At 40.5% G+C, this 27260-nt stretch overlaps 1 protein-coding gene across 2 annotated transcripts; it reads right to left on the bottom strand.

Moving 5' to 3' along the window:
- Positions 1 to 269: 269 nt before the first annotated feature.
- Positions 270 to 27260, bottom strand: LOC110979031 (putative N-acetylated-alpha-linked acidic dipeptidase). Of its 2 annotated transcripts, none has more exons than XM_022234489.2 (17): positions 27102 to 27260; positions 17507 to 17987; positions 16281 to 16418; positions 15570 to 15708; positions 14678 to 14803; positions 13438 to 13633; positions 12963 to 13047; positions 11994 to 12166; positions 10479 to 10598; positions 10035 to 10117; positions 9411 to 9542; positions 8955 to 9046; positions 8540 to 8630; positions 7855 to 8110; positions 6684 to 6765; positions 5543 to 5635; positions 270 to 4560 (listed from the first exon to the last, which is right to left on the bottom strand). In XM_022234489.2, the coding sequence occupies exons 2-17, from the start codon at positions 17974 to 17976 to the stop codon at positions 4380 to 4382; spliced, it is 2457 nt and encodes an 818-aa protein (XP_022090181.2). In that variant the 5' UTR covers positions 17977 to 17987; positions 27102 to 27260; the 3' UTR covers positions 270 to 4379. The 2 variants fall into 2 exon arrangements, with proteins under 2 accessions (XP_022090181.2, XP_022090182.2); XM_022234490.2 differs by lacking the exon at positions 27102 to 27260 and adding an exon at positions 18904 to 19059.

Below are 27260 nucleotides of genomic sequence, written 5' to 3'. Positions count from 1 at the left end.
AGATGACGACTGAGACTGACTGCCCCAAAGACCAATACAAGTTGAGGGGGCGCTCGTGCCAACCACCATAAAGAATACCAGCCGCTGACGGTAATGGCCGATATAAATTTCACCTGTACAGCTTCCAACGGATGAGTGTTCACGATACTCCCGGTCAAAGCCCGATCATTTGGACAACGGCTTCGTATTGAACGACAGCGAGTGTACTATGTATTGCTGCGATATATCATTCTGTTCAGTCTGATGCAATGAAACGACAGCAAACAAAATCCACATGAAGCGATTTCACATTTATTGTTGCACTCTGGTATAATATCTAGTGGGTACAGGATTGGTACCAACAATACAATGAACACCCTTCTCAATGTACATGAATACAAATAAATATCGAAGACTGTTAAACATACCTTAGAAAGCGATATAGGACTGCAGTGTATAAAGGAATCAACGGGGGTATTTGGGCGTCATTCTAGCTACTCAAACTTAAAGAATCTCAGATGAATAATATCTCCTCAAAATATATATCTTACATACAGTCAAGATAACAATCAATTTCTGTACAAGCCTGTTTGCATTTCACAAGGAACAGAACATAGGCTAGTAACTTTAAGCACACAATCACTTCAGAGCAAAAACATATACATCTATAAACACACGCTGTACAAAAAAACCAACAAAAACAAAGCCTGATTAACTTGCTCATAGATATTCCAAACCCTTAAAATTTAGGACGACTTTCAATATTCATCATGGAACTTTTGCACGAAAAGAAAATCTCATTCGAGAGCAGAGCTCACGTGCGAGTTGCCGGCCGTATGACCACGCCGACAGGGCAGACCTCGTGCGCGTATTGCTGTAGCCGAATATGGCCTCGGACGCGTTTCATTTTGGGCATGCGCAGTCGTAATGCTGAACTGGCTCATTATTGGGAGCTGATAAAATCTCCGAGTGACGATTCGAATTTGTGTACGCGCTACTCCCATGAAACGGTGCTGATGAGCCGGCTCGGTATCCAAACAGCGAAGGGCCAAAATGAAGTGCGTCGGACGTCACGTCGCGCGCGTGCTTTGTTCCCGAATGACCTTGTTTTTTGAGATACCGTACTGGCTAATTAGCAACGCCGTCCTATGGAACATGGTGTTGGTGCTAGCTCTGAAGCTACCAAAGATCCTCGGAAATGTGTGACCATCTTCATATTTCGTGAACGCAAATTACTGCGCCACTCTCTGAGAAAATATTTCTCACAGACAGCTAAAACTTTTCCATCGATTCTGATAGGTTGAAGCTATTTTTTCCTCTAAAAGTGTAAAATTCCAGCTAAACCTAGCATGTGCAAGCATTACACTTGTATGCTGTCGCTGGCTTCTATTTCTTGCGGTTGAGGACTCGAGGGTTCTTGCCAAAAATTTACTACAACATGTAACACTCGACACAGTGCATTTCTAAAGTCATTAACCTGAGACTTCATTGCATAACAATAATGGAGCCTTGGGGTATTTCAATAACGACCACTGTAGCTCCTATGCCAGTACTTGGGTAACGTGGGGGATTCTAAGCATATCAAGTACGCGTATGTGTTCCACAGAACGTTAACAACGAAAATATAACTCCAATTAACAAGCCTATTATCAATCCAAATGTAAATGTTTATGACGACACAGGTTATTTGCATTAATAAGTGAAAAACGAGGAACGTGTTAAACCTTCTCATCTGAGAACACCACCAAACGAGCTTCGTGTATTTTTGTGCGAAGATTGGAGGCACATGATAGTAACTACACATGATCACACAAACATGTGAAAACAATCAAAGAAATTGCACTGTAAAGTTATTCAACACGATAGGCTGCCTTCTGACTCTTCTGCAGTAAAATTTGTGTTTGAAGGCCTTAGGCCAGGTCTGGGTGTAACACTCACGGCTTCGGCCAATAGCAACACCATTGTTCAGAGATGTCTGTGTTACACTACAAGCCGCAGCCACGACTTCGGGCTGCAACCATTTCTCTACGCGCACGCTTGTGCTACTTGCACCAATCCCATTGGTTCGTGACTGCGCCACATACACGCTGGCACTGCCATTACTAACGCCTACTGGCCATTAGCTAAGAAGTGAAATGTTTACTACTCTCCGTTCCGATAGTTTCTATGCCACACCGTGCAAGTGGGTGCGGTTTAAACTGCAATGACGTCACACTTACGAGCCGGACAGGTGCTAGTAACTTGCAAAAGTAAGCGTACCTTAATTTTTAAAACTATTGGTGTGACACATTAAAGTGTAGTATAACCTTAGTGATTTCTGCCAACAACTAGTTATTGCAGCTCTAGATGTCTACTCTTCGCGACTGAGTTCTGATGATTCCCGTCTTACTATGTACAAAATCTTCACAGGAGTCATCCAAATGTTCTTTATACGAGTTTGAAACTTCCAAAGTACACCACCTTCTCAACCTCTGTATACATGTCGTGGACGGTTCAAAAATAAACACAAGAAAAACAAAACGAAAAAAGATGTCTGCATGAATATCTATCCAATAGACGGTATTTCAACCACTTTTATCAAAATTCACAAAAAATGACCGTAGAGTGTAATTTTTCTGACTAGGGTTTGCCGGAAAATTTCAACGTATGTAGAACAAAAATGGAGAAAAAACATAACAAAGGTAAGTTTGCAGGAGAGTTCAAAACACAAATATAAGAACAATGCGAGAGAAAAATGCTTTCAATTAATTAAACATGCATAAATCTGACCCAAGTACAAGGTACGCTTTGGTTATCATACGCGCAAGTCAACTACATTAAGTAAGGCTGAAATTTCGCGTTTCTGTTCAGAGGTACATTTTCTTTAAAATAAAATTCGAAAAGTCAAAATTTGACACAAAATATAACACCATGCAATACACTGTACGCTGAGTGCACTGCTTCAGACCTTCAAAGCAGAAAATAGAATATCGAAATAAAGTTAATATCGGCCGAAGGCTGACGTCTAGCTGGTCAAAAGAGGCCAATTTAAAACAAAAATAAGACCAAGATTTCAATTTGTTGAGACTGGTCCTAAGTGCAGTACACGTCCGCTTAGCCTGAACATTTGTTACACAATATCCCCTGCTAGAGAATTTTATGAATAAATCTTGCACTGATGACGAAAAAATACAAAAGTTGCAGAGCAACGGAGGCCTCTGGATGTCATCCATAAAAAAGTGAAGCGACTCAAGATAATGCTTTTGCTAATGTGGCCACCCTTTAGGGCAGGACACGAAGGCCTTCACAAATAGTGTCAAAGTCACTTTAATCAATACTTGGACAGCAGCTAAATTCTAATATTGCAAAGAAGACTCTTGTCTGTTTCAGAACGTAAACATCAAAATTTAGCAACTTCTCTGTTTTTGCCTTTTTGTTTCAGCAGTTTTCAAACACAGATACGCTACACACGTTTAGATACATTTCTTGGGACAAAACTTTTCAGCACAAAAACTGTTAGCTTCACAGTTTATAATATACATGTATATACACATTTCGAATGTCCATAAGCAGCAGTGTTTGTAATTATTAGTAAAAAAATTATTCGTAAAAAAAATTTGTAATCAACACTATTTAAACAATTGAAATCACTGGGATTATAGCTTCTCCATTACTGCATAAAATCATGCACTATTTCAAAAATGAACTTTTTTCGGTAGCATTTTTGTTTGTGATCATTAACCTGCAAAAAATTTCATTCTTCAATGCAAATATACTATATAATACTCTTAAATGCAAAATATTTTCCTTCAAAGTTTAAAGAGACAAGTACAAACTTTTATACATTCTGTGGGATTATTTACAGACATTTTCAGAGTATAGTCAAAAGCCGAGACAAGATCAACAGTTGGTTTGAAAAAGTCAATGCAGAATTATATTGAGTGGACAGAGAGTGAAGATGGTAGTGAATATGAGAGGTCAAAGGACTAGACAAACTGGATTGAAAGATTTCCACTTGTGTATGTTTTGGGGCGTTGTTAGGTTTTGTAGAGTTGTCTAGAGTTAATGGAACAACATAACACTCCTATCTTCAATCATTGCATAAATAAATGTATATCCAACAATCCTCCAAGACAGTGCCTGGGTGGGATAGTTCTGTGTTCGAAAAAATCCCATAAAACTGGCCAAATGTTACATTGTGGCAGATTTTTTGGAACACTTGACGTAACTGCAAGTTGTTTGATAAAAATCAGTCTTCAGTCATGTTGAAAATAAAATGCAACAAACAAAAAATACACAAGAGAGGGAAAGTTGAATATATGTTCCCATATCAGGGAAAGCAATTTTAACTGACCAAGAAAAAGGATAAAAAGGAAAATAAAATCTACATAACTGAAGAGAAGATTTTCTACAAGTTACCATTACGAAGTCACACTGGACAGGATATTTGCAGCTTGATTCAGACCAAGGATTGTGTAGCCAAGAGTTTCTTCAACCAAGTTCCAATTACCATGCTCCCTCTCCGTGACGATCATTTGAGACAGTGGACCAAAGAATGCCCCCTTGTAGACGGATGTCACGTTGGCACTGTAGATCAGATGCCTGTTGATAAATACATGAGGTCATTTATGAACTTATTTTTGACAAGTTAAAATATGACCAGGGTATTTGAATATGGTGCAAAAGGTTTTCAATAGCTTTCCATTTTCAATGCAGTAAAAAGAATTATCCAAGCAACCTATTTTCCCCACAAACTATCAAACATTTGACTCAGTTTGGAATTTCAATAAATAAAAGAGTTATAGAGGGTTTGGCTACCACGCAAAGCCTCTATGTCAGTGAAAACACTCAAAGCTTCTATTGATTCCATCAACAGAAGTGAAAGACCTTTAACTCTTCTTGAGCTTGTTTCAACTATTTCTTGACAAAACAGTGGAACGGGGGTTCCAGGGTGAACACCAGTGATAGATCCTTTACTGCGCAGTGATCTCTTTGAGGCCACACGACACATACACAACCTTCTTCAGTTCCCTGGCTCAAGAGTACGCTCACAGATTTCTTGCGAATTTATGCGGGCATCGAATGCTTGTGTCAACGGAGTTAGATTGTCAGCCCAGCCTGTCAATGAGGGCGGTGCTTTATCCGCCCCAAGCTGAAGACAGACTGGTATGAAGTTTTCCAACCAGGTTACATTCAAGACTGAATTTGTTGTGTGTTCTTAGCGTGCCTTTCGTCAAACACGCATAAACTCTGCACCTATGTGGTACCAAAGGATTGTCAATTTCATTTAAAAACACGCCCTCTTTTGCTCTTGTTTGGAGTAGATACAGAGTAGACACTAGACAGGTCTGGTCCAACTGCTATCCCATCCAATTTCAGCTTGAAGAGAAATAGCAAACTGAACTCTATGTTTTGATGTATCACCCAGTGTGGAATCCTGAGAAAACTTGACAACACATGGGTACAAATCTTGAGGACTCGGATTCATTTACATGGCGCAAGATTCTTTCAAAGGCCTTTCACTCAAATATTGCTCTGGAAACCTGTGACACATTGTTACATTGGGTTACATTCATCTACTGACCTTGATTCAGGATTAAATGATACACCTTCATTGATTAGAAATGCTCTCTCTACAGACATGATGTTGTCATTCAGTTTCCGCAAAGTGAACTCACTAGAAAACAAGTCAAACAAAAAACAGTCACAAACACGACAGCCTTTTTATTTCATGATTCTAAATAATTCAACTGAAATTAACATATATGCAAAGGAGTCAAGAGGACACTAACTGTAACATTTACAAAATATATCAGGAAATGTTATTTAAATATGCCTATTCAAAAAATATTGCTATGGAATCAAAGTCACATTACTTCAAAGATTTGTCACAGCATTTTTAGGTTAGCTGATTTTTGAGCTGAATAGCAACTTGCATTTTACCTGTTTTACAAACTTGAATACTTCATCCTGGTCATTTCCTAAATTCCACAGCATGTCCAAAGCTGAATCTTTGGTGCCATTCTATGCAAATTTTTCGGTCGGTTTAACGGGCGACTCGTATGCAATGTCGATGCCAACGCGAACTTGTGAAATAGCAGCAAACTCATGAAGTACTGTCTCTTACTTCAATTTGTCCACTTACTTTGTAGATATGTCCCTCTTTGAACATAAGGAATGGGGTTTTACTGAAATAAATGATCATGTGCCCGGAACTGGAAAGTTGAACAGTCATTGCATCTTAATAAGGCAGACAAAAAGTTCTCAATGTGGACAGGTGACAGGTCCTACATGTAGCTGTTGGGAATTTTACACCTGTATAAACTTGGATTGATTGGCTATGATGGTTTCTGTTACTTGATCATGTCAAACTTGATCATATCAACGTACAGAGTATGAAAGCTACACCAGTTCTAACAGCCAGTCCTACAATGGACGATGACGAGTCACAAGAATTACTGGATATGTGATCCGATTGATGTTGACTTGCCCAGGAATAATACAACATGGGAAAGCAATTAGATTTCATTAAAGGAAAATCCATTATTGTCAACCACCATGCAATGTCGGTGCTGTGTTAATTATTAAGAATCCTGTTGAATTAAGCAGCTAGGATTATATTTCTGAAATGGCCTCCAATCCCAGAAATCAACTGCAGGCGAGGACCAACAATTTGCAACACGTTTTTCTTCACATTTCATTTATTAAAAAAACAGAGAACTTACTCGGTTTCATCGATGGAATCGAATTGCTCCTGAAAGGCACTTGCCATCCTCGAAAAGAAGTTAACAGATGTTTCTAAATCATCTGAAGAAGGGAAAACCAAGCCAAAGGGAGCAAACTGTTAAATTAACTTCGTTAAATAAAATCATTCAATTCACATCAATGATTTCTCACTTGAACATTTCTTAATTAAAACCAGCCTGGCCCGACAAAATTACTCAGACTAATATGAAACAACTTCAGTGAATATCAGCATTTTTTAAGGCAAAATCTTTGCTCTTAACAGTTGGCATCGGATTCAGCCGAGTCCAGGTTGGAACCCTAATGGAGTCAGGATTAAAAATATCGTATCTTCCTGTCCTTGAACTGCTGGGGGTAGCTCTGACAAGGAAATCAGCTTCACAGGCTTTTCAAACGTGACGTTAAAAAACTGATAAAAATATTAACGACACTATCCAGTTTGTTAGAGTGACGTCACTTCAGTTTAAACCACACCCACTGCACACAGAGTTACATAGAACCATCATACCAGAAATTAACATGCAACTTGAATGTTTGTCTAACAGAACCCTGCAATCAGTCCGTGCGCATGATGAAGTCACTTACGAACCAGATAGTACCAAACTACACAGGGATACAAGGGGTATATCATCAACCCTGTTCCCAGGGCTACAAACATTCCTACATCCATCTCAGGTTCCCAGGGAGTATATACAATTCAATGCTGCCATTACAAATGCAAATGGTTAATCAAACACGACCATCTCTGCCCTCACAGTTGTCCATTTATACTCCTGGGTGGAGGCGGTGAGTGGTACTATCAAAGTGACTTGCCCAAAGTCAAACTAGCTGCAGGATTCAAACTCCTGACCCCATGTTTACGAGTCATAATCCCTTCCCACTAAGCAACACACATCACATGTAGGCCAGTGGATTTTCATGGCCTAGTTGCTCCTCATGTCTGATGTAGTAACTTTATTTGAAAAAACGGAGAGCTACTATTCGCCTTGTCGAACTAGTTCTCTCTACAAAGTATTCTTTGTCAAATAAAGGAACTTTCCACACAAACCATACCAAAAAAAGCAAATAAATTGTACTTCTTTTCAAAGGGGAAATCTATTTAGCTTGAGAATGTCACACAGTTATTCAAGACACGATAATTAACCATCTCACCTAAAAATATTCCGTGGGTCTGGAGCAGGCCACCGTACCATGCTTTGAACTGCTGCACATATCTGGTTAAAGCATCGCTGTAGTCGGTCAGCTTCATCGACAGTTTGGGCGTGTCGGCCAGGGTGACCAGCACCCTTGCTGTGACTTCCGTCACGGCCGCATGGATTGAGAAGTCGTCATCAATGAAGAGATTGATGTTCTGGGCTTGGTCGTACCAGGTCCGGAAGGTGGGATATCTCGGCACATTGTAATACTCCTGTCAAAGAGGATTCACCCGAGTTGATGAAAGAATCTGCTTTTTACACCGAAGGCCATGTTTTAACGAGTTAAAACCTGGGAGCTTGAAGTTGGCATCTTTGCTAACAAAGACAGGTCATGATGAGCAATGCCATATCATCTCTGAGGTTGTCCAGATAAATATATATAAATTCTGCTACACACATGACAATCAATCTTATAGGCAAAACCAATCAGCTCTGCACAATAACGGTGAGGTCAGATTCTACATAATACTGCTTATTCAGGTGAGTATATAACCAAATAAACTGGCTAAGGCTAGGAGTGTCATACAATTCTATGGACAGCCCCTTGCTAGTGGCTTCAATAGGAGTGTATTATCACTAGCCTCAGCCACGACTTCTGGAAATGACTTTGCACAGTTTCAGAATGGAAACAGGGTGCTCACCTCATCATAAACATATTGCAAATCCACCGATGGTACTCCAGCCAGCATTAAGAAGGGAGCTGAATCACTTGACTTGCCCAGTGGGTCCAGTCTAGAAACAAGAAAGAAAGGGTGCTTATGATATCAAGAGTCAGGAAAAGTTTCTCACTTAGTGGAATTCCATCTGTGTCGATCTTGATGCAGGCAGCAAGGTTATTTTGCCGTACTTCATTTTGTCGTATTTCATTTTGCTGTATTTCATTTTGCTGTATTTCATTTTGCTGTACTTCATTTTGCTGTATTGAGTGGAATTATCATTTAAGATAGATTTTGTTGCATTCAGTCGAGTTCATACATCAGCCATGTTGCTTTCAAAAGCCCTGCATCTTGTCGTGTCTAGAATGGGCCTGAATATAGGTTAAGACAGATAACTTACTGAGGCTGCTGGATGGATGCACTGATCGGTCTCCTTGATGCCCAATTGTGATGAATACTCATGCTGTGATGGGATTGGTCAGGACAACTCACCTAACCAAAAAAACAAACAAACCTGACATTTCTCAGGAACATGTAATGGATTGAACATTGACCTGAAGAAAAAGTTGTTTAGTTTGGTCATTAACTCAGAGTAAAAAACTTGAACTGTTAGGAAAATTTACAGGCTTCAGTCTATAACTCTAGTCCTCAAGGCATTTTGTTTCCAAGAGCTTTCCTACATCTGATCAAATCAACCAGTGGACTGTAAACCAAAGGCACAATATTCATTGTTAGATTTTGGTAGAATCGGTAGGTTCCCACTTCCCTACGGATGGATTTGTTCGATTCACACACACGACACCCAGAAAATGTCTCAAAGGGTCAAGGTGTTAGGTCTGACGTTTAAGCAACTTACGTCCTGGGTAGCCTGAAAGATGACTTTGGAGAGGAGAGGACTGCCAGCAGCGGCAAAGCTGTAGTTACCAGACACAGCATCGTCTAGGTTGATGTATGCCACACCTCGAGAATGCAGCTTCTCCAGGTTTTCCTGAATTATTACAAAAGGACAAGTCCATTAAGCCCAGCAAATGACATCAACACATTCTGTACAGTCTTTTTACCAAACATCACACAATTAGGTGCATAAATTGGACAAATGCTGCTTTCAGATGTCTGTAATTCTTTCAAGAGATTACAAGAATGCATTGAAGGAACAATTTTCATGCATGAGCCCCAATAACAAATTGACTTGAAGACAGAAAGAGTATAAAAACAATAAACCTTCTTTAACGTGCATGTACATGTCAAATAGTCAACCTTTGGGTGAAATGAGCCAACTACATGCATATGTATGAGCATACAGATCATGACCTGCATATGCATGAGCATACAGATCATTACCTGCATATGTATGAGCATACAGATCATACCTGCATATGCATGAGCATACAGATCATACCTGCATATGTATGAGCATACAGATCATTACCTGCATAAAAACGGTATGAGCATACAGATCAGGACAATATGCAAAACTTACTTCCACCCACTCTGTTGAGCCAATCAATCCATCCTCCCCTGCATCCCAGCTAGCTAGGATGATAGTCCGTCTGGGCCTCCATCCTATACCCAAAACAAACCAATCAATCTCAAATCAACAGGTGTCTTCCTGCACAGTGGCAGATGTTTTACATGTAAGTTTCAGGAAGGTTCTTGACGTTAATGCCCAGAACCTTGAAGTTGATCCAAAAGTCACAAAGGATGACATGATAGTCTCTCTTAACCAGACAGGATACAGTCGCACATTAACGTCTATTACCTGCAAGCAGGCAAATCCCTTCTCCAGGTTACAAACCACAGGGCACAATTGCTATCTTGTAAGAGAATCCAAAACTTGGATGATCTATGTTTGAGGATGGGAGTTGTGAGGTAGGAAAGGTGAACCAGCACAGTCAGCAATATGTCCCCCCCCCCACTTTCTTACCTTTCTTTATTAATTCTGACAAGACTCGAGCCACTTCCATCAAGCAAGCTGTACCCGTACCAGGGCTGACCATGCCTTGCGTGAATGAATCACGATGATTGCCGATGATTACATAACGATCTGAAGAAAACACAGGCAGGCAGACACAATCATGGGTAAAGCAGCATTCTCGAGGACAGGCACGTGAATCGACAATAAAAGATTTCGTTGTGTGCCCGGCAAAAGCTAGTAAGCAGACTTACACCCTTCTGCCCGGAAGCATAATCACAGTAGAAAAAAATGTTCTGAGTAAAAGGGCGTAAGAAACAAACTCTCTTTATTTAGTAAAAACGGATAAAAACTTACTACAAAATCAACACAAGCTGTGCAAAACACAACCCTTGAGCAACTTATCAAACTACTTGGGAAATATTTTGGGAACTATTTGCAAAGAAATCTTTATGTTTCATTAAAATAAAATAGTAGCATACATACATCTTTTGGCCGGGAAAACTTGTTTTTGCAGCAATTATGCTTCACGGCAAAAGGTTGTAAGCGATTACGACCTTCCAGGCATCCGACGATTTGATTTTGTCCTAAAGAGTGCATCATTAGTTAAACAGGCTCTTCTACTATGCGGGAGAGTGCCCTGTTAGCCCCTTGACGGCGAATAATTTGTTAAACATAAATCTCCTTGTTTGTTTCATGGAGGATGTGTACACTCGTTTAAGAATTCTCTTTGTCATATTTGTGGTTGAAACATTAATGAATAATGCTTAGTCGAGTCACAGCACAATGGCACAACTTTTGAGTCCCAACTTGAACCTTAACTTTCCTCAGTAGGCTGTCCTTGTAATTGGAGGTTTTGATAACAATGCCCACTGGTTCCAAGCAACGTCGGGCTCAAATAAGAGGAGGATGTCTTCCACCATGATGTTTCTTCTTGGTATGGTCCAGCACTGCCTACAGTTAAGATTCTGTGGATATTCCTTGTGCCACCTGCTCCAAAACTGTTCAGTGAGATAATGTACTTGTCTCTATCTCTATCAGAGATACACATCTGGTGGGAAGAACTGCCTGGAGGTGGTAGCAGGACGCTGGACTTCATTGTGAGGAGGTGGTAGGGAGTCAGAGATTCCAGACTGGACAGTTTGTTGATGGCGTTGACCAACAAAGGACAGCTTTTCACAATGGCCATTGTTTCATAGAGCAGCGCGCAAAGGGATGAATCATCTAACCTCCCGGGGACAAAGAGACACCACTCCTCTCAAGACACACCTTATTGTCCTAATCTGTCGTTCCCACACCCACAACGATGGGTAAAAAACCCAACCCCAAGCATCTTTTTCTGGTAATAAAATCCGACATTAACTGGCTATAGAATTTAATGAGTAGATGTCTTATCATCCCCAAGTATGAGTGTTAGGTTTTGTTTGACGTCAGAAGGTATTAATTCCAATCTTCTGATATTCTGTCAAGTACCAGCTACAGGTTCTGCCAACCAAGAGTGTAACTGTTTAGGTTGATGGCTCTCACCTGATTCAGTGGTTCCCGGAATGGTTGCAATAACATTGGTGATATCAACCAAGCTCAGAGTATTGAAGATGTCGAGTTTGAGACGGTGGCTTGCATCCTGGAAGCCTGGCCCTATGAAAGTCTGGTCGGCCACAATGGTCCAGTCACGAATGGCAGGGGGGCTATGCATGTCCCTAGGGTAATAGCAAGCAGAGACAGTGAAGCCTCATCCAAGCCTGCTGTGTTCTAGACACAGGGCAAGCTAGATCAATGACCATAGTTAACCATAGTTCGACAAACTCTGATCGAACGCACACTAGTCGATGATGGTTGGACTAGTCACAGCGCAAAGAGATATGCCAGAAAAACAGTACGTCACTAGTAAACGACCACTTTCACTTTTATTTTTGCAATTTGGCCCTCCCTGCTGCCACCTTTTCTCCCCTTTGACCTAATGACCTGACAATGGTTGACAATGGTCATTCACAGTTCAACTTCACTACACATACACTTGGTACGTCATGAACTATCCACTAGTTAACTAGTGGTCCTTGAACTAACTTGCCTACTGACAGTTTGTCCCTTCAAAGAGATCGTCAGTATTTCTTCTTAGATCTTAACACAGTTCTTGTCCTAGCTGCAACAAACCTTTGTGACTTTTCGCCAGTGTATTGCAGATATTTTGAAACAAAATCAACAAGAACTGTACATACTTTCATTCAGTTATTAGAAAGCCTAATACATTCATCAAAGGAGATGGCAAAACTGTGAAACTCTTTTCCAGCTGACCATGCACAAGGGAAAAGACAAACGATGAAACCTTTCGTACAATGGATTTGAAACTTTACAAATGTCTTAATGACTACACAAACACACCAAAGAAAAGTGATCAGTTACTGAGCAAGATCTGAGAAAGGGGAGGCAATCTGCCCTAAATTTTTTCTCAAGTGCAAGGTGAAAAAATCCTGAAGCCACAATCTTTGCACTCACCTCAGAAGTCCCTTTGCAGTCTCATAGCTGATTGTGAGAACAGGAAAGTCTTCCACTAAGGACAGAGGTTTCCGGGGTGCTACATCTGAAAAACGAGCCAAAGATTCTTTCCTTGTTTTACAGTTCTCCCCAAACACACCAAGATAGCAATTGGCATCTGATGATCCCAGTTCCAGCAAAAATCCTTTTCAATGCTTTTGGCTAAAAAGGTACATTCATTTCATTATGTGGAATTATGGCAGTTATTTAAAATTTAGAAAGAGCTTTATTAGAGTCTGATTGTTTGTGTGGAAATTGCACAAGGGCATAAACGTATTTAGTCTGTCCTTAGTTTCCCACCACTGCTTGTAAAAACGCACCTCCTCTTGTTTCTCCTTTGAATGGATAGAAACCGAGCAGCTGGTTTTAATAACATGTGCGAGAGAGCAAACTTGCCCCCTTCCCAAATCTAGAGAGATGGCGCTTATCCACTTACTGTTGGAAGGGAAGAATGGAGTTGACGGGTCACCCATACTGAGCCTGGCTGACTCACGAGGCACCGCATCCGGAGGAAGCCACCAGGTGCTTGGGAAGGAACTATCTGCTGTTGTCCTGCCATTAGGATTGGCGTAAGTCTTGGGATCGGGAAAAGCAACAAGGGCAGTGCAATTTCGGCCCTTGCTGATTTCAGCCTGTAAGATAATAATAATAAATTAAAATTTGGATGGCGTGGTCTGCATAACAATAATCACAGGCACTTTACAAAGAAATACGACTAAAATAACTTACAAAAACAGGAACGGAAATCACTTACAAAATCAATCTACATTGTACTTGAAAATATCTCCATATAATAGCAAGAACTTAATCAAACACCGAAACATAAAAAATATAATTAGATAAAAATTGGTTAAAACAGGTCCCAACTTAAAGCTTGAGACTGTAACTGAAACAATAACAGGTGTTAGAATAAAAAGAGGGTAGGCCTAACTAGTCAAACGATAACAATGTAATAGCTGCTATCAGATTTTGAGTTCAGTGAAATTCATAGACGATATACGCTTGGCAAAACTTAAGGACCAACTGAAAAGGGAGCAGAGTTGCTGAACCTTAGCCCAATCAGACACTAGATGTATGTATACCCCAAATTTGTGACTGGTTACAGTACATGACAAGAACAGTGAACAGCAGCTCAAAAATTAACCTCAGAAAACTAAAAAAAAACCACTCATTCACTTGTTGAATTGCCTATGGATTTGCTTGCAAGTTAACTTAACCCTAATACTCCTCAATCCTCCAACAGGTGAAGGATTGAGGAGGGTTAGGGTTAAATTAATGGTTGTAAGTACACAGTCCAGTTATAAAGACCTGCACAGTTTCTTTTATAATGTACTTTCTAGCCAGATGTGATCTTAAACACACAGACAGGAATAGTTCAGTCACCGGTGCAAGTCTATCCCCTCCCCCCCAACCTGTGAGTGCCCAGAAAGAGTGTCCTTTCAGATGTACCTACTTCTGGTTATTACAGTCTCTTAGGAGAACAGACGTGCATGAGTAGCCTCATTTCCAGTTATATGGTCTACAACGTCCACATACTATTCCGTTTTCTTAAACGTCTTCACAGTCAAAGACACTTTGTCAGGATCAAGCTTTTTAAGTTGTCAACTTTATGCTGTTTTTGTTTTCTTTTGTACTACTGGGTTGGTGTTCATGTACAACATTTCTCTGCTTCCTACCATTTGAGCTAAGGGAATCTTCCCCAATCTGGCGAGGCAAATGCAACCACTGTAATTCAACTCTGTTTCCCTATGCAACAAATTGAAATCCTCGGTCCTTCCGTAGTTGACATAGATTGGTTTTGCCTGCAAGAAACGAAATCAAAAGCAGTTTATGGAGTTAGTAGAAACACCTGACAGCAGTGTAGTAGTCGAACAAGACCAGGCACAAGACCAGACACAAACAAGACCATGCGTAAGACCATGCACAAGACCATCACAAGACCAGGCACAAGACCAGACACAAGACCAGACACAAGTAACAGTGTGAACAGCGACAAAGGGATGCTTTTGTTGCAGTTCCTTTGAATAGCTTGTGGCTTGAACTCAGACTAGAGGTCTTGTGTTGGCCTTATGCTGGTCTTGTGTGGTCTTAAGTGGTCTTAACTACAACACTGCCTGAAAGCAGGAGTCAATGTACGGCCCTGAATGTGATCACAGTATTTCAGAATACAAATCTCATGTCCATCCCAGCAATAGGAATCTCTATTTTGGGCCGAGAGTTTTGTATTCAAAGTTCACTTTGGGTGCCTAAAAACTGCATCAAGAACATTAATTAACCCTAACCCCCCCCAAGGGTTGCTGGCCCTAACCTTCCCCATTCACACCAAGTTAAACACCCATAGAGACTTTGTGCACAGAGGCTGTTGGACCCAATGCAAAAGCCACCTGCTATGGGCCTACCAGACCTATACCCGCAGAATTAAACACTTCACTGTTTAATTCTGTGTGGTTAGGAAAGGTAAGGGTTGAGCAAAACTTTTTCTATGATTTTCCTTCAACAGTGAAATGGTTTCCCGCTTATGCAGACCAGGGTGTGCAACTGCAAAACTACATGTACTGTTGCACTTACCGTTATTGATGCATTGGCTCCATAGATTGCAAATGGCTGCAGCATATCCACCGTCATCCCACTGATGTCGTCTGGTATGAACGTGTTTACGTCGCTCTGTGTTGACATGTCATAAACTGACAGGCTATTGGGGTTGGCTCTAAAGATTTAAAACAAATCACAGTCAAATAACAGAAATCTGCATACTGATAAGAAAATCATCCTGATCTCATGGAATAAAAAGTTTAAAACTTTGTATATTTTCCAGTTACTATCCACTTCATAAAGTCAAACAGCACAGGTGCATCCTATGTTTTTAACGTAACCCTCCTCAATCCTTGGAGTCTGGGAGGACTTTGGAGGATTGAGGGTGAATGGCAAAAGTGCATGGCTGCTTGCGAAGGATGCCGTGACTGAAGGTCGTGGGGTAGAACTTGTGTTGTTCTTGCTCAGTCTTGTATGAATTCGGCCCGATATTTCTTCAAATCAACTGCACTACTCAAGAATGCCTCAACAAAATGAAAGGAATTGCCGGAGGATTTGGAAGGATTGAGGCAGTAGGCACACCTCCAAGTAACATTTCAAGTAACTTTGGGGGATTTTGGAGGATTGAGGATGGTTCCTAGTAAAAAGGCCTAGGGGATTACGGTTAAGACAGAAAAAAATCTGCCTCTCTGGAATGAAAGGCAGAGAGCTTTCAAAACTAAAAAAATCAACAACTCCTCAACTTACGGGTTAGGTCTTGACAATAATACTTGGTAATTTTTCTGGACAACATCAAAACCGTAGCTGGTCCAAGTGTTGGTGATGGTATGGGCTTTGTCTCGGTTTCCTGGTGAGCCTGCATGATGGCCTCCATTTGTATAGGTTCTGCACAAATGAACCACATGAATCCGTTTTCATATCAATCCAGTGATAGATCCATTGATTTATTGAAGTGTGAGTTGATCAGGCAACATGTAACCCTGTGGGGTATTTTGCCTCAGTGATAAACTGCCAAAGTTACTTATCGGCAGAACGCAGCAAGGTCCAATGGACCAGTTCTGTTGGTCTAAAGCCAAAATACCTCTGAATCAAATGGAGTCAACATTTTGGGACTAATTCTGGGACACAGGGAAGGGATACAATGCTTAAAATTGATGACTGGCTCTAGTTTGTGAGATATGGGACTCAGTATAGCAATATGATTCATGATTGAGAATCTCCTACATGTATGTACATGTACCGTACATCATACACGTATGCACAGTAAGAAAAATGTGAAAACACGTATCTTGGAAACAGCAGCAAATAAGCAATTTTAGTCGTTTTATTTGAATTCAACACATGAGTAATCCCTCCACCCCACCTAACGGCCTTGATAGATACACTGTACACACACAGTTACCAGCCAGGGGGGCATAATTCAATGGGATCACTTCTTATTGTATCAATGGCGACAGTTTCATCCACATTATTGATTGCCCAGTGCAACAAAATGCACCAGGCTTTTACACCTGTTGTTCCATCTGACAGGGTTTAGGGGTTAATGAACCCAGTGATCGTGCTTGAATCCTTCAAAACCTACCACTCGTTTTGGCAAATTGATGACATTATGTGTATCCCCATGCATGGGTGACTACACCCCTTAAAGAGGTAAGTCCACAGTTGGTGCCACTACTTTCTTGCACATTGGTTGACCTTGAAGGATTTTGTAGGGGAATTTTCTAGCAAGAAATCCGCGGTGTATCGCCCAATACACATTTCTCTGTAGGAACCAATGATGCGTGTACGTTCGTTGTTCTTGAACCAACCAAAGTCAATTCAAGAAACTTACAAATCTGACCTACACAAATATGACATGAGAGTTGCACTTCTAAGGGAAAAATACACGAAAGTACCACGTGGAGTGACTGGATCACTTTAGCTGCACATGTAAGAGCGGAACATGAATAATACCAACAACTGCAATGCCTTACTGTAAATTGGAGCGAAGATTTCCCTTTTCAATAAGTCCATTTATCATGTCTACGTAGGCTGACGTTGGCTGCATGGTAGACTTGGCGGTGGCTGGACTGGCATTGGTAGGCCTGGCGGTGGCTGGACTGGCATTGATAGGCCCGGTTGGACAAGCTGCGACTGGACTGGCCGAAGAATCACCGCCTTTGTTTGGACTTGAAGTCTGATTTTTATAAACTCCATTGGTGCTGGTTTTCACTATACAAGCACCGGCTATGAAATGTCCCATGATGATACCGATGCCAAAACACAGCAGTGCGATAACCAGCACAATCAGCGTCTTCCAGTGGGTCATGCAAAAGCCTCTAATACCCAGGGATTTCACAGAGGAGCCATGCATACTGAGATTGACAGAGTCTATGTCCATTTCCTCGGCAAAACGGGAGTAGGCTGCACCGCTGCCTGCCCTGTTGTTGCTGTCAATCCCCATAGTGACTCAATCTGAAATGGAACAAAAATACAGGGAAAAATTACTTGGTTTAACAGCCGTTTTTCCTACAAAGTGCAACAAATTATCATTCTAATTTGAGCACTTCCACAATTCATCTGTTAGATTTGGACTATTTCCAGCAATTGTGATTGTTTGCAGTCTTACCCCTGAACCACGGCAGGTCTCTAATGTTATTAAATCACCAGGGGGCCAATTACATAGAGCTACAGTACTTAAGCACAAAATATGCTTAAGCACAAAAAATACTTGCTTAAAAAACAAAGATTACCAGCTCAAAATCTGTGATTGTCATGCAAACCTAGCAACAGGTGAATACCATTCCAAAACAACATACATCATGTGGAGTTTTGGCTAGTAACCTGATTTATCAAGCAAGGTATTTCATCCTTAAGCAAATATTGTGCTTAAGGAGATCTATGAAATTGGCCCCAGGCATATACCGGTGCATGTAATGCCACAATAACTAACCCTAAGCGGTCCCAAATCCTCCAACAGTTCAAGGATTGATGACTTTTGGGGTTAATGTCAGCGGCAAAAAGGCCTCGACTTAAAATAGCTAAATGTCGAAGTACACGTAATGCAAATGAAGACGTAAAAGTATTATTGAATGAAACAACAATGAAATATTGCATATGCTAAAAACATGCTTTGAGGTTGAGCTAAACAAGAACCAAAAAGAAACCCGCTGGGAAAAAACCTGGAAGCCAACATGCATGTTTCGACTAAAACAAAATTTCTGGCAGTTAAACAAAATCATACTGGATTCAGTCACCCTAAAATCTGCAATGTACTGGCACATGTACGTGTACATGTATTTTGCTACAAAAAATACATATCGGTATGTGCATGTATTGTTATATAAAACTCCTCTCCTTTGGGCTAACAGATCTCGGTCACAGCACTTACCAAGAACTGGACCTCATATTTTCCCGTTCCTTTCTATTCAGCACAACTTACATGAATACTTGACCATGACAATAGCAAAACTGAGATTCAATAACAAATAAGTGACATTCCAAGGCATCAGTTCATCATAGGATCAGATGAGCTAGTTTATACTGTACAAACTTGATACAAACAACATTCAGAGAGTGCATGCATTGCATGGAAGTTGATAAACTGAAGGTACAGTTGCCTAATCCAAGGGGGCATTTCGCTGTCTAGTGTCCTTGACAACAGGTTGGTCATACAGTGTCATGTTCACCGTCAATGGGATAATAATTCAGGCACAGTAGAGCTTACTACACATGTACACGTATGTACATCAGGAAATTATCAACAAGAAAAACCTGTCTGACTGCTCAACTCGTGTTGGAATGTTTGGCACAACACTGGGGCTCACTGTAAACATGTTTACAGAACTGGATTTGGCAGACAGCCTAAAACTCTACACAGCAAAAATTCACAAAGCCGGAAAGAGAGTGCGTAGTTTACCCCAAGCATGGAATTTCTGCAGAAATGAAAGCATGAGTGGAGGCATTTCCCTGACACATCAGCTGGTTACAATATTTCTGTTTGTTTCTCCACTACAGGCTCTGTAACTTGATCTTTTTTTCTGATTAGCAAGCACATTCATTTGTAGTTTTTTGTACTCCTCGCTGTATAAACAAGAAACACAACCTAAATGTACATGTACACACTGACCACTGTCTACCATAATGAGTCCCTACCCCCCTACCCCAACATGTACAGGTGCAGTAGGTCCACTCTTGATAATGTGCATTTGCCATTTACAAGTTGACCTCAGCACACCAGGTCATCATCAGGACACAACCTAATTTGATTATTGACCTCTTCCCCCAATTGTCACTCCTCATTTGTGTCTCCAGAATGACCCTCCCACACACACTGTTTTCAGTTTTTCACAAACTACACATATTTTTCACATGTACAATGTACTGTACATGTAGATTAAATACATGTACCCTGTACATTCCAAGATTTCTTGTGCACGGTACAAACCACACCCATAGGATTGAGCCACCCTTTCTTCCTGATTTCTTTCCTTATCAGTTTTGTACTCTGGGGGGGATTCTTGGGAAATGGGAGGGGGTCTGGAAAAACACCTGGTAATAATAAGGCAATGTCCTAATTATTTGACATGTACTCAAGAGTCTACTTATGGCAGTGGCTACGGCCAGTTCCCCCAGAGTCAATGTACAAAGGAGTCTACTTATGGCAGTGGCTACGGCCAGTTCCCCCGGAGTCAATGTACAAAGGAGTCTCTTTATGGCAGTGGCTACGGCCAGTTCCCCCAGAGTCAATGTACAAAGGAGTCTACTTATGGCAGTGGCTACGGCCAGTTCCCCCAGAGTCAATGTACAAAGGAGTCTCTTTATGGCAGTGGCTACGGCCAGTTCCCACAGAGTCATATGACATTTCAAGCCACAGCCAAGTGATTTGGACAAGCCTGTTCTGATACTGCCTTGACTGTAACTTTAAACACCAACATAAGTTGGCCTCCATTTGAACCTATGTGCACATGTGTAGTACACTGCTGTATACCACAGTCATGACTAATACGCTAACCTAGATGTAGGAAACACATGTTTATTAAATTACCATGTTCTGGATTTTTGGTTACATTTTGCAAAGAACTTCTGACATCAACAACATTCCTCACTTTTTACTCGATAACAGCACACTTCATTTCTTTTGGAAGTGTTATTTCTGGCAGCACAAAACCAAGACTGTGCTTGTTCTTTACCCCAACAGAAAATCTAAAACTTCTCAGTCTAAGAAAAACAAATGAAGTCACGTCAGTTCCATTTTCAGTCAAACAGGTCCCAGCAAAACGTCCATCAAAATAATGGAAAACACTGGAATGAAAGCAGCATGAATTGTGCCAGAAGGTTCAATAAAAAGTTGTCGAAGGTTAGGGGTGTACAATAGTACATGTACATCACAAAAAACAGTTTGCAACAGGTGCATGAATAGAAGACATTTGATAAGAAGGGCCCCAAGCTGCTTCAGCTTCTGGATGTGTTCCCAGAAATTCCAAGCATTCCTGCCACTGTTCCGTTTTGTTCATATTTTGAACACCTTTCAGAATCTACTGTTAGGGTTGGTTTAAAGAACACTTCTAAAAATAAGAGAAAACCTGTTTTCCTCAGAAGCGTTCTTTCAACTCCTGCAGTCTCAATCTACAGTGTACATGTACCGGTACATATGTACGTCAGGGGAAGGTGACCTAGATGCCACGTGAATGCCATGTGAAGTGCCATAATTACTGACATGCTAGCCCCCCCCCAACATCAACGCAAGCAGGTCAACAATATTTTTTTTTCCTTGGTTCAAGGTTGTCTGACAATACCTGCACCCAGCACATTCGTGCAGTTTATGAAGTTCCAACAGTTCCATGTCCTTAGAAATTACACGGTTAGTTGTTAGGAGTGTTTACATTTCAAGTTCGGTTAGCAGACTTGTAATGTAAAATTAATTGTGAGCTGGCTCACACAATGAAATTTGCAGACTAAAAAAATGACAAATCTGCTCTGATTGTTTATGTGTCTTCAGGTAAAGCATGAATAGGCTATACATTTGTATTCACAATCACAACTAGAAGGAAACAAAGAAGAAAAACAGACAAAAACACACAAAGAGAAGCTACTTGTTTTTTCAAGCCAACCTGCTTCCAAAAACTGAAATAAAAAGTACAGATTGACAATAACAAAAATAAAGGCTTGCCTTGGGGGTCAGTGCCACAAACTTTAAATTTTCATTCACATTTTGAATGATGCATGTAGCTTCTTTGTAATATTACTGGTTGAGTACGGTAATTGGAATTACAGACGTGTATATTTCTGTTTCAAAAGCCTAAAATAAATTGGATTTGATTTTAATTGACTCCATTTTGCGATTCTGATTAAGATGATGCAAAAGTTTTAGGGCTGTGCCAAATATCCAAATATTCAATCGATTATGGAATATTATTTCCGAATTTGAATATTTGCATGTAAAATTCACAAAAAGGGCAAATTTCCTTTTGTTTTAAATGAGAAAAAATACACTATGGAGGCTTGTTTCAAGCAAATTCAAATGAAAAGTGAGAGGAATCTTACAGCGATTCAAAAAGAAAATTGTTCATTAAACAATTTAAAAGGAACAGAAATTTTCAACAAGAACAAGAAAGATTGTTCATCTCTTAAATCATGCTAAATCATGGGTGGAGATACTCCTAGATGTGAGAAACTATTATATTGATCATAATGTACAATTGTGTGCATTATTGCAACTGATTTTGTATATGGTTTGTTTATCAACAATCTGCCGGTCGGTATGACCGAATAGTCAGATATCCAATCAAATTGAAGGTCAAATATTCGAACAGTGAATTATTTGAATTGACCCAGCCCTAAACGTTTTCATGCTACTGACTTCAACAGTTAAACTAATCTTCCATTTGAATGTGCGGGATATATGTTGGACGGCTGCATATCTTAAGGCCGACGCCTCATGGGTCCGACGCCTCAAAAGTCTGAATTTTCGGACTTTTGAGGCGTCGGAATAATGAGGCGTCGGATTTATGGGCAATTTTTTTTCAACCTCATAGTTCCGATGCCTCAAAACGGTCTGACGCCGGCATAAATCCGACATCGGACATAATATGAGGCATCAGTGCAATTGACTGTGAAACATGGAGGAGTACGAGGCCTGTGCGAAGGGTCGCCTGCGAGCAAGATTCAACTTTGTCCCCAACTCATGCCCACGGTACTGACCCTGTTAGGAAAACTAAATCAAGCAGACAACTTGCACAGTTTGTACACTGGTCCAGTATTTTATTTTAACCAAAATACCACTACGTGTAAGAATGACGTATCATACTTGGTTAAATATAAAAGCATTTTTTTACTATAATACTTTTGAAATCTTAAAAATGTATGCGTCATAAATAGTACACCATACTTGACACCGGGAACCAGTCTTATTCCTAGTGCTGTCTTCATACGCTAGTAATGAGCGTCAAATCAAACGTCGGACTTTCGAGGATTGTTTGAGGTGTTGGATCTATGCCATGGGCCAAAAAAAAAAAACGTTGGAACTTTTAATCGCATTTGCCGAACTTACGAGGCATCAGATCTACCACATGAGGTGTCGACTTATGGACTTTTTAAAACACTTTTCGGACTTATGAGGCGTCGGACTTACGAGCTGACCCCTGTTGGACTTCCTGAAGGTAACACTGAATTTGATCTCCAGAGCAATGACTAACTTGTAAGAAATAAACTCATCCTGTTCAACTCCACAACACAAGTTATATCAATCGATGTCGTCATCTCTTGCATGTGAGTCTTGGTCACAGGATATGAGCATCAAATCCATTCTAAATTTCCTGACATGGCTGTCATTAGATGACCAAGGGCAACTTGTTCAGTGGGGGGGGGAAGCCTGCTTGAGCCTTTTTCTGCATTATGGTAAGCCACTTCAGGGTAGAGACGGTCTCAGGCAGTGTGTGACAAGTGGCATTTTGTCACAAAGATACTCCTAAACTGGTAGACAAAATATTCAATGTCACAGTGGGTGGCTTGACACCAAAAATAGTTAAGATGTTCAATTGGCCTTAAAACCATGCTTAATCCAACAAGATTACATGTGATTTGCACTAAACCACAATGCTGAGTGCTACCTGCGGTTTACATGCAGTGTAAATGTACATGTAGCGCATGTGTGCACACCCAATGAGGGCGCTGCAACTGCAAGCAAGCCAGGAGGTCTTCACACGCGATTCACATGAGTCATAAATGTAATGAACTTAATAACTTTATCCTTGCTCACTGAATGCATACTGAAACACATTACTTGGAAAAAAAACTAAAATACGCACAAACACCACTAAAAATTTGTCAGTTCATGGAAAGCTTCACTCACTGCCTCTTTTCATTCTCTTGTAATTTGCCCAAGGGAGTGTAATGTCCATGTATGCATTGTACATGTAACATGAACAACTTTTCCTCAAAAGACACACGCTCTATTTAACAGATAAATGGTTTTATTTAATTCGGGCAGAGCATTGAAAACTAAGGGATTTACACCCACACGTACACACGTAGCCATGCCCATTAACACCACGAAGGAACGACACAAACTCCTCCATGTTAACACACAATCCATGGTACACAAGTTGATAAACCACAGCGCTATGTTCAGTAAGCAAACCGTCTGCTGCATTAAATTAATGGTGTCGAGAAAACTGCACCCCACGTCCAGTCGAGTTGCAGGTATCCATCACAGTTGGCAAATTTCCAAGAACTTCTTGGCATCACATCAGACTCCTTACCCCCTCCCCTTTTATGAAGCGATTCATTTGCACTAATTGCTTGCACCTGTCTGGTCATGCATGCACAGTATGTACTGGTTGCTGGTAGTGGAGTATGATGAATAATTCATCTTCCTACCCCCCCCCGGGTAATAAAACAATAACAAAAGTAGATCAGGTGTGACTGACTCTGCCTGACTCTTAACAGACTTACATGTATAAAATCAGGAACTACATGTAACAAAGTACTTGTGCATGTACCTGTCGTCTGTTCATTTGGCTAATGACACCAAAGTTCACATTTTGTGCAAATATAAAATCTAAGACCAAAAAAAGTAGAGCAAAGCTCTGGATATTTTAAAATAATGGGCAACTGCTGACACCAGTTTTAATTTTCAGACGGAATCTTTCAGGGATCTGACGATATGTACTTTTTTTTAACAACAGGTAAGAGTAACTTCTGAAATCTACAATTCCGTAACCTACGATGAACTTTTCTTATCAACACATCAACATAAATGTTAGGGGCAACTGAATGCAAACAATCACCTTTTTATTACATAATATTACCACGCGTAAAAATGTTGAGAAGGGCTTGAAGTTAATAGAACAGATAAGACAAGGTACCATACAGTGCTGTGGCACTATGGATACATGACTTTATTGCTCTCTGTGTGAGAAACAATGAAGTAACCTAGCCAGAAGAAGTAATTTGTAGTGCCAAGTCCTTCAGCTTGTGCAGTGCCGAGCGCTGTACCCCCAGAGATATACCAGGGGGTCAGGCTTTCGTTTGCCGCTATGGCATCAGCAATTGCATCTCTAACCAGCACAACTGTTTGAAACACTCCCAACATGTATTTCAATTCAACTCCAACCAAATTTGTCCCGCATGTACATGTGCTGATTTCTCAGTACATGTAAACCTTTTTGATTAATGTACAGGTCAGTACATGTACGACATTTGAAAAGACACATAAAAAGGGCGTGAAATCAAACCCATTGAGCAAGAGCTGATTTTAGAAAGAAAATTTTTACGCTGGCAGACGTGATTTTGAAGGAAATGTTCCAATATGTGTACATGTTCTTTTAATCAACACTGGGGGGGGGGTTTCTGTTTTCATCCTGAACCAATCTTCTACACAGTGGCATAGCCACAGAGGGCCTGGGAGCACATGACCCCCCCAAAAAAAAAATCCCGGTGCCCACCCCCCCACCAAAAAAAATGAATATTGAACAAGGCTAACAACAAAAGCTTCCCCCGAAATACAAACCACTGAAAGCTGGTGCCCCCCATAAGAATAATTATTAAGATGCCGGTGCTCCTTGTGCAAACCCTCCCCCCACTAGTAAAATCCTAGCTAAGCCGCTACTTCCACAGGGTTTGGAACATACAGTGTATGTACAGTACTTGGTCCATCTTTGCTGCATGTACATGTAGTTCATGTGTAAAGTGTAAGGTTCTTCCATATTTTTGCAAACATTGGATCATGGAGGAAGGAAAAATACCTACACGTATATATGTAGTTGAAGGTATCCCGATATGAACCCTGACTGGACCAACTAAACATTTCCAGCAGAAATTAGCCATCATAACCACATCCAGTGTCAACACAGGAAGTTGTACAACTAGCCTGTACTCGATTTGTTTACTTTGGGCAAAGTAATTTTAGGTGAGCCCTTTTCTTATCAACAGTAAACTTCCTAAACAGGCATCTAACTTTATCTTTAATCTGAGTAAATATGTTTCAATGTAATCTATATTGTTCATCTTTATCACACATGTATCTCGTTGGTAAATTGGGTTGGCCCCTAGACAGAAATATTTGAACAGCTAATAAAAATGTGACAATCCACAAGCACAATAAAGAAGTGTATTGATATCATCCAACATAATCTTCACAAGTTTCACATTTATGAAATATAATTTTCATACACGCCCTCATTTGAAATTTAAACCTTGGCGGTTCATGTGAATAAATTACTGGCCACTACGTAATTGAAAGTACAAACTTTTCAAAATAATTTTCAATAAAAGTATGTTTCCTAGCTGTGCTCCCATCAGAGGAAAGAACACTGAAGCAAAATGAAACTCATGATCCAAACAAAAGTTCAAACAGGAATTTTGCATAAATTAAACAAAAACAAGGAAAGAGTTCCATATACGGATGCCACTCACTGGACACCACGTGTTTTCTCAGTAAACTTGGTGTTTTCCCTCCAAAAGTGAACTTTTCAGGAGGAAGCAAACCTCCACGGTTGAACAAAATTCTCTCTACAACACAGCAGACGACAAACATCCATAAATTTTTTATATGACATTCTTAAGACACTTGAGTTTTTTTGCACTGAGCACAACAGCAAATCTCTCCAGAGAGAGATGAAGACATGTTACTGTTTGTACATGTACTCCATGCTAGAGTCATCTTCGTTTGTCCCAGGTCACAGTATTTACGGCAAGCAGAGGTCAGAATTGTAGCAGCAGGGTTTTTCCCTCGTAGAATTCAGCTTCTTAGTGATTTGACCAATGTGTTATGACCATGCACAACAGGACAGTGTAAATGCCAAGTAGCCAATGTTGCATTTATTTCTGAATTATTCCGCAATTTCTTTTCGTTGAAATGGGATGAGCATGCATTACTGTATTTTCTAAGCATGTTCTCGTGCTAAACCAACGTCAACATCATGAGATTCCATGCTGTCCAATAAAAACATCGTACCACACCACGCCACGCACCGGCCCCCCACGGCTCTAACAACGACGGCAACAAATTTTAACCCCCAATTTTTCCATTTTTCTCGGCCTTCATTTTCATTTAAAGTACATAATAAACCAAACCGAGGTACATACCATACACACGTCAGGTCGGTGATAAATATCTTGCCTTACTCTCGGAGAAAAAAGCTGGGATTGTAGGCAGACATGTCAGGAAAAATTCATACGTCAGCATTCTCCATGTGGAGTTTGTAGTCTAGTTTGGCGTGCACACACGAGGCTTTTTTTGTGTAC

The sequence above is a fragment of the Acanthaster planci genome, linkage group LG16 (genome assembly GCF_054643075.1).
Source record: "Acanthaster planci isolate LZ-2023a linkage group LG16, COTS_SCS, whole genome shotgun sequence".
NCBI classification, from domain to species: domain Eukaryota; kingdom Metazoa; phylum Echinodermata; class Asteroidea; order Valvatida; family Acanthasteridae; genus Acanthaster; species Acanthaster planci.
This window is presented reverse-complemented; position numbering and strand designations above follow the sequence as displayed.